This window comes from Carassius auratus, unplaced genomic scaffold (genome assembly GCF_003368295.1).
Source record: "Carassius auratus strain Wakin unplaced genomic scaffold, ASM336829v1 scaf_tig00009243, whole genome shotgun sequence".
NCBI lineage: Eukaryota > Metazoa > Chordata > Actinopteri > Cypriniformes > Cyprinidae > Carassius > Carassius auratus.
The window spans coordinates 247,781-256,514 of NW_020524018.1; the positions used below are offsets into that span (position 1 = coordinate 247,781).

Here is an 8,734-nt window from a genome sequence, read left to right on the forward strand (position 1 = left end):
TTCATGATAAATAATGTCCTCAGTGTTACATGCAGCCCTTTTTCAGCTGGAAAGCATCTTTGACAAATGTTGATGCTGCAGGGAGGTGTTTATCACGAGCAGCTCACAGATGACAGCGGATCGGCCAAAGAGAACCGCATGATGTACAGCGACTCAGTGCCACGACGGGTCGGCAGCTTCTACAGGGGTCAGTCACCTCACACTAGTGCACATGATGCTTCTGATTTTAACAAATGATATAGACAGAGTTTGAAGTGACAAGCTACAAGAAATGTGCATGCTATCAGATTGTTCTTTGCAAGCAAACCATAAAGTAATGTGTTTTGTCCGATTCATTTATTAGCAGACGCAATTGAACACCTCTCTGTTCCTCGTGCTGTAGTCATGTACTGTAAGTGCATGCGTAATAAAAAAAACAATAATGTTTTATTATAATACCACAGTTATTCTGTAATTTTAATTTATGTAAATTTATGATTTAATTTAATAAATAATTTGATTATTTAAATTTATTAATACAATTATTAAATAATTAAAACATTTTCTTAATTTAATTTTGTTTTATTTTATTTCTACATTGTCTAATTTTAGTAAAAAATTCAATGTCAAACCTGCAGTTTAGTGCATGCATAATAAATAATAAAAAAACAACAACAAAGTAGTGTATTATCATTATACTTGGATTTATTTTATTAATTTATAAAAATGTATTAGTTTATATTTAATAAAAATTTTGTTGTCTATTTATTAACAAATGCAACTGAAAACTGTTCCTCGTACTGTAGTTCATGCACAAGAAATAATAATTTAATAATGTTTTTATCATAATACCAGGATTATTTTGTTAATGAATTAATTTACATGAAATTAAATTTTTTTATGTTCTCTAATGTATTTACTGACAAATGCAATTGAAAATCTCTCCATTCCACATAATGTAGTCGGGTAATGTAGGTGCATGGGTAAAAAATAACTACAAAGTAATGTTTTATCATGATGCCAGAGTTAATTTTATTTTATTTCTATGTTGTCTTGTATGTTCTTTAATGAATGCAGTTGAAAAGTTTTCTGTTCCCTGTATACTGTAGTCACGTATTATAGGTTCACGCAGTGTTTGCTACAGTCTCTACACTGCAGGCACGATGCAAATTAAATGAAATTGCTCCCATTATAATCAACAAAACTGTCTCCACTGCATGCGTCGCAGTACAGTCATTACATGCTAACTATTGTTGAAAGGACAATCAAAACCCAGCAAAACAAATACCACTTTGAAAAAAAAATTAGAAAGACACAAACGGTTGTTGTTCTGGAAGAGAGGGTGAGTGAGAAGTAATGCAAAAGTTACTATAGCAGTTGTTTTCACTTGTAACACGGGTTGATGTTGTTTTGTTTAATCAGTGCCGTCTCCCAGACCAGATAACTCGTTCCACGAGAGTTCAGGGGTCACGATGGACAGCAGCCACAGCATACACCAACCCACATACGACCCGTGGTGAGAGCGATGCACTAATTACTGTCCTGCTGTAAATATGCTAAATACATTGTATGTGCTACTATTATTTGGCTCCATCATGATAATGTGAAAAAAATCTATCATGCAAGGACTGTATTATTATTTTTTTATATTTTTTTAATGTGTAGCCTTCCTGTGCTATATTTATATTAATAGTTTGGAAGCTTTTTAAAATTATTTCTAATATTTGATTGCATTGGGCAATCAGGCAGGAAATGACAAACAGGAAATGAGTCTAGATTTAAAAATAAAAATTCAAAGTCATTATTCACTGAAAATAATGATTCATTTTAAAAGTAAAAAAATAGTTGTAATATGAAAAAAAAAAAAAAGAAAATTGTTATAATTAATTGGAAACTTGTTTTTAGAGAAATCACAGGTGACTAGTTTCCATGTTAATTCTTGTTAATTAAAACTAAAACCATAAAAAAATCATTACTTGAAAAAATTAATAAAATAACTAAATAATAACCCAAATAAAAATATTAAAAACCTATTTAATATAAGTTGATTACCGAGGCAATATTTCTATTTTTGTAGGTTGTAGGTGTAGGTTGACTAGAAGGACTAAAATAACATGACTTTGATTGTAGATTGGAGATTGTATTAAAGTGTGTCTTTTATATGAGGACGGGGTCTGAGACGAGGGACATGAGTCCTCCAGAACACACCAAAGAGAAAGAGAAACAAGGCTTCTTCAGATCCATGAAGAAGAAGAAGAAGAAGTCTCAAACCGTGAGTCTGTGTGTGTGTGTTTGTGTGTGTGTGTGTCTTGCAGTTTAATGTGTGTGTACAGTATGTCACTAGTGGAGTGTAAACCAGACCCGTCTCCCGACTCAGCTGACCCCCAGCCCAGTGTTTTGAAGTCACATGATAGCTTTGTGAGAGGAACAGTCCAAAATTTAAGTAGTTTTTATAATTAATTATTTAACCCATAAACAATATTCAGTTGTTTCTAGAGCGTTCAAATCTCTCGGGAAGGTAACCAGTTATTGTTAATTAAAACTAAAAAGCTTTTTGTTTGTTTTTGTTTTTGCTTGAAATAAAATCTAAAATTAACATGAACTGAAATCCAATAAATTATTTAAAAACTCTCCTTTTCAGCTCATTTTAAGTTCTGGAAGTACTAAAATAACTAAAACTAAAAGGTAATATTAAATTAATATTAAAACTATATAGACAAAAAATAAAATATGGAAAATATAAAAAAAATATATATATATAAAAATTTATTTGTTCATGATATGAGGCCTTTTAATATCTTCAATATCTATTTTTATTTTTATATTTTGTAAACCCTAATCAATCTCAGATCTCTAGAGCATTAAAATCTGTTGATTTAGTTTGCAGGTTTAAATTAGATTAAAAATGTTTTCAGTTATATATATAAAATAAATAAATAAAAACTTTAGTTAAATTTGATGTGCTGAAATATTTGAAACTAATGCTGAAATAAAAATAAAAAAACTATAAAGATGGGAAACCTAATAAAAATATAAAATTAGTTTCTATCATGTAACTATTAATATAAAATAATATTGAAATAATAATAATATGATGTTGTGAAAAGCCATTAATGTCTTCGCTGTGTCTAGTCTGGTTAACTATAATTAAATAATAATCATCATAATTAAATGTAATATTAAACAGTATGAAAATAAATATGAACTAATAATAGTAATAAAAAAATATATATTAATATTAAGTAATGCTTAAAATTATAAATGTGGTAAGATGCCATTAGTGTTTTTACTATATATATATGATGCTGTTTTTACCATGTTTGATGTGCTAAAATATATATAGATGAAGAAAAACTGCAAAAACTTTAATAATTTAAATGAAAGTGTTCAAAATATTACTAAGAACTGACAAAAAATAAGAAAATAAAACATTTTCTAATAAAAACAAATTCAAAATATGACTAGAAACTTTGACTTTGACTTATGACTAGTAAAAAAATATATAACTGCTAAAACTAGTAGTAGAGGATGATTTTTGTCAGTGGTCAGTGGAGCTGGGTCTCTGTGTGAGTGTTGTGCTCTTGTGTTGCAGACAGACGCTGATGACGAGCGACGGCCAGTCGTGAGGAAAGCGCTGTTTCCTCTCTTTCACTCTCAGAGGAGCTTCACGCGCAGCTCCTCTGAGAGAGAGCGCCCCCTCGTGGCCCCAGCACTGGTACTGCAGCCTCACACACACTGTACTGTCCGCTAACTAACACACACTGAACCGTCATTCACTGCACTATCACTTCTGCTTCGCTGGGCTGGGCGCGCGTGCGTCTCCTCATTGGCTGTCAGGTCTGTGATGTCATCATCTCATTAGAATGACTCCGCCCATGTCTGTATCCTGTGGTTGGCATGTTTCTCTGCAGAAAACAGATTGAGGTTGAAAACATATTTATGTCATATTACAGCATAAAATGAAAAGAGAACTTTAGGAAATTATATTTCGCTTATAATAAATGAAGTGCATTTTATGCAATGCAAGAAGATTACTTTTTCATTTCTGAAATGCAAATAAGCGACACTGTTATTATAAAATGCAGTTGTAACATGGTAATATTTGTGTGCTCAAATTAATGTATGAAGAAAATAATGTCTAAACAAACATGAATATTTTGGTTATTATATTACAGAAATTAGACTAATTATTTATTTATTATAATAAAAATAAAGTTAAACTTAATTTATTTTGAAATCATTTGGAATAAAAAATACTTTAAAATAATTGATATAATAATATAATAATATAACGATGCCGTGAAAAGCCATTCGTGCTTTTGCTGTGTCTAATCTGGTTAATTATAATGAAATAATCATCATCATCATCATAATAAAATATATATTAATATATTAATAATAGTATAAAAATTAATACACACCAATAGTCATAAAAACTAATAATAATAATATTATTAGTTAATGCTTAAAATAATAAATATGTTGTTGTATATAAATCATATAATAAATAAAACATAATAAAAATATAATATAAATAAATTAAATATATTACTTATATATTATATCATAATATGTAATATTATTAGTTATACAGTAATTTTATTATACATAATATTAATATATTTATATTACGTACCATATATATATATATATATATATATATATATATATATATATATATAATATAATGATTATAAAATAAAAACAATAATAATATGAAAATTATCAGTGTTTTTACTCTCTAATCTGATTAATAATAATAATAATAATAATAATAATAATAATAATAATAATAATAATATTAAAGAAAGAAAAGATTATTTAGAAATAAAGAACAAGTATAATGCTTGTGTGCGAGGCTGTTGTGATGTGGAGGTGATTGACAGCTCTGTGCGGCCTGTGATTGGTCAGGTGTCGAGTGAGGGCCGGATCCGGTGCTGATGCAGAAAGCAGCGTCCCGCTCGTATACACACCAGGGCAGCAGACACCGCACTCGCAGCCGAGAGAGAGAACGAGAACGAGAGCCGAGAACGAGAGCAGGATCCGGAGCGGGACGCAGGACTGGCCCTCGGAGAGAGCCCCAGACACACACTCACAGGTGCTCACACACACTTCAGATCAGACTGGAATCAGCAGCAGAGAAAGCATTTCTGATTATTATCAATGTTGAAAACAGTTCTGCTGCTCAATATTTTTCGTGGAAACAATGATAGATTTGATATTTTTGGGATTTTATTGTTTCTCCAGCATTTATTTGAAATAGAAACCTTTTTGTAAACATTATTAATGTTTTACTGTCACTTTTGACAACATTGACATGCATTCCTTAACAAATACACAGTATTATTATTAAAAAAAGTCACACTAACCCCAAACTTTTACATAATGGCTATACAATAACATAACATAAAATAACTCTATGTATAATGAGCTAATTTACATAGAAAAAAGGTGTTTTTGTAATATTTACAGGAACATATTATTTCTGGAGTAGATTTTATAGACTGTGATGCATGTGCCTATAGGGCTATTTCAAGAAAAACAAATATTATACTTTACATAATTTAATTATAATCAACATGAAAGTACGTTTTAGTTTTGAAGCAACACAGAAATAATGCATATAGATTTTATATAAGAGTACATTTATTAATAGTACACTTGTGTGGTTAAAGCTCAATAGGCTTATATAATCAAAAGAGTCAGTTTTGGATTTTTATGAATAATGCGTTCAATTGCATATACACTGCATATAAAAATAATCAAATAAATACATTTGATTATAAAAAGGATTCAGTTTTTTGAATAACTTTTTTATTATATGAAGGTATAAAATGATAAATAAATAAACATTTGTTTTTTTTATAAATTATGTATAAACCTGACTAATAAATAACTATAACATATAAAAATTATATCAAATATTGAAAAAGTTTCTGTTTTTGATTTTTTTTTTGTAAATTCTGTAATAACAAATTACTTATAGATTATTTGCATAGAGATAATGTAAATTATATAAATGTATAAATGTAAAATATTCCATTCAATTTTTTTTATCAATTCTGTATTAACTTGTCAAAAATAACATACAACAAATATAAATATTATATATATATATTGTATTTAAATATAAAAAATAATCAGTTTTTGATTTCTATAAATTATGCTTTAAATTACATAAAAATATATGATATATAAATGTGACCCTGGAGCACAAAGCAGTGGCACAGATAAATGTACTGATAAAAAATAAATAAATATAATTCACTGGAAGTTGCTTTGGATAAAAGCATCTGCTAAATGCATAAATGCAAGTATTTGTAGTAATATCCAACAATACATTGGGTCAAAATGATCTATTTTTCTTTTATGCCAAAATAATTAGGATATTAAGTAAAGATCATGTTGCATGAAGATGTTTAGTAAATCTCCTACATCAAAACTTAATTTTTGATTAGAAATATGCATTGCTAAGAATTTCATTTTGATAACTTTAAAGATGATTTTCCTCAATATTTAGATTTGTTTGCTCCCTCAGATTCCAGATTTTTCAAATATTGTCCTTCTAATAAACATACATCAATGGAAAGCGTATTTATTCATCTTAACCATGCGGTGAACAGTAGTTTTCATCAGTGAAGTAAAGCCTTGTTTCTGTCTCAGCCTCCTGAAGTCTCTGCGGAAGCTGCTTCACATCACCACCTCCTCGTCCTCCAACCAAACCTCGGCAGATCTCCACTACCCCCTGCCCTCCCTCCCAAAGGCGGCGGGAGTTTCGTGGAGCCCCGTGCCTCCGGCTCCCAATGCAGCCCAAGGGCCGTTCGGCTGTGTCAGGGGCCCGGGGCCCCTGGAGTCCGGCTGGCACTCCCAGCGCTCTGGGACGTCCGAGGGAAACCCTTATCCCGACCAGATGAGCTCCAAAGCGGGCCCCACTGGCTTCGCCTCGTCACTTTCGTTCACCGTTTGCCAACTGAATGACCTTAAAGAGACAGCGCTGTGAGTCAGACTCACTCCTAATCTATAAACGTAAAGCACTGGACGTGCTGCTTTAGTTTCTACTCTGGTTGTAGTATATAAATATATCGGATTCTGCATAGCTACTCTTATATTTGGTTAAAGGTTCATGTATAGATGACAGTATTGGCATTTATTTTAAAGTTATAGAATAAGATATTACAGCGTATATATATATAGATATTACGACTTTGTCTTTAAATATTTTCTGTTTATACAATTCAGTGAAAATCGGTAGATATTAAGAGTAACAGTAATTAACGGTAAGAATGCGCGATTATATGTGCGTGTGCTTCCCAGATAGCGCACGTACGTTGCTTTAAAATATTTATGTGTAAATTAATTCTTAAATGTTGTGGATGTCATACTAACACACGACAGGGACGACTAACACTAACAAATAATTCAGATTTGGAGAGTAGTCTGTTCTGCTCAGCGAAGCTGTAATTGTTTGATTTAAAAATACAGTAAAAACTGCAAAATTGTGAAATATTTTTATAATTTAAAACCGCTGTTTTCTATGTGAATATATATTAAACTGTAATTTATTTCTGTGATGCACATCTGTATTTCAGCATCATTCCTCTCTTGTGACATGATCTTCAGAAATCATGAAAATATGATGATTTTTATGATAATTTCTCATAGTTATCAACATTGAAAACATTTATAATGTTACAGATGTCATCAAAGAATCCTGAAAAATATTGAGTACAAATAATAATCAATAATAGAGCGGAAAATCATCATATTGAAGATCATGTGACACTGAAGACTGGAGTAATGATGCTGAAAATTCAGCGTTGCATCACAAAAATAAATTAAATTTTACCATATATTCATATAGAAAATAGTTATATTCAATTGTAATAATATTTAAATTTTTTTCAGTTTTTACTGTAATTTTAATCAAATAAATGCAGCCTTGGTGAGTCGAGGAGACATTAAAAAGCATAATTATTCCAGACTTGTAGTGAAGAGGTCTAAAAGTGATGTCCCGACAACATACGTGTACTATCTGGGTTTCGTGTGAGTCTTTTGTTAGTCTTTACAAATCACAGCCAGTGAAATTTCTTAAGCCTTTTAAATAATTGAAGCAAAAACGTCAACCAAATCTGACCAAATCAAATAAAATGTTGTGGCTGCACCTGCAGGCCATTGAGATCCAATGCAAAAAAACAAAAACAAAAAAAAGTGAGACTATATGATGCCTTTTTTTTTTATTCTTAAAGCAAGATTACTTTTTACTATATCTTATCAGTCACTGATTCCCTCAGGTATAGAGTTCTCTGAACACTGCAAATACAGTTTAACATGCAATATCTGGATATCAGATGTCGAAGCTCTTTAGATGGTTTCTGTTTAGGGAAATAGAGCCAGTGTGTGTTATAACGAGGAGGAGAAATAATATAATTTATTGATTTTATGCAATATGTAATTTCACATTCGCCAGATAATCTTCTAATAAAGCTCAAGGTTCCTGGAGGCGTTTTGTTTCCTCTCAGCTGGTTTTTACACGTTTGCGCTTTAATGATTCATATGTCAGTCGGGTACACGAGATGTCAGACGCCAGGATTTTCCTGGAAACCGAGCTGGATTACACATCAGCGATATGCATCTCATTTTACTTTCAGAGATATGTGTAGGAATTATCCTCAGACCATCTAGATTATTGGAGATATTGATCATGAAGCCGCTAATCCATCACCGTGGTCCTTGTGTCTGAAGTTTATTCATCAGT

General features: G+C 30.8%; 1 protein-coding gene across 5 annotated transcripts in view; it reads left to right on the forward strand.

Annotated features, from left to right (window-relative positions):
• The window catches only part of LOC113072523 (cyclin-dependent kinase-like 5), a 40,168-nt gene extending 35,170 nt beyond the window's left edge, over positions 1-4,998 (forward strand). For 2 of the 5 annotated variants that reach the window (XM_026245518.1, XM_026245519.1), the window contains exons 14-17: positions 82-187; positions 1,402-1,495; positions 2,146-2,251; positions 3,572-3,862. In XM_026245518.1, the coding sequence (XP_026101303.1) occupies positions 82-187; positions 1,402-1,495; positions 2,146-2,251; positions 3,572-3,730 (465 nt within the window). In that variant the 3' untranslated portion in view covers positions 3,731-3,862. Of the gene's footprint in view, positions 1-81; positions 188-1,401; positions 1,496-2,145; positions 2,252-3,571; positions 3,863-4,890 lie in introns of those variants that run through there. The other 3 variants (XM_026245516.1, XM_026245521.1, XM_026245520.1) reach the window with 2 other exon arrangements.
• The last annotated feature ends 3,736 nt before the right edge of the window (positions 4,999-8,734 follow it).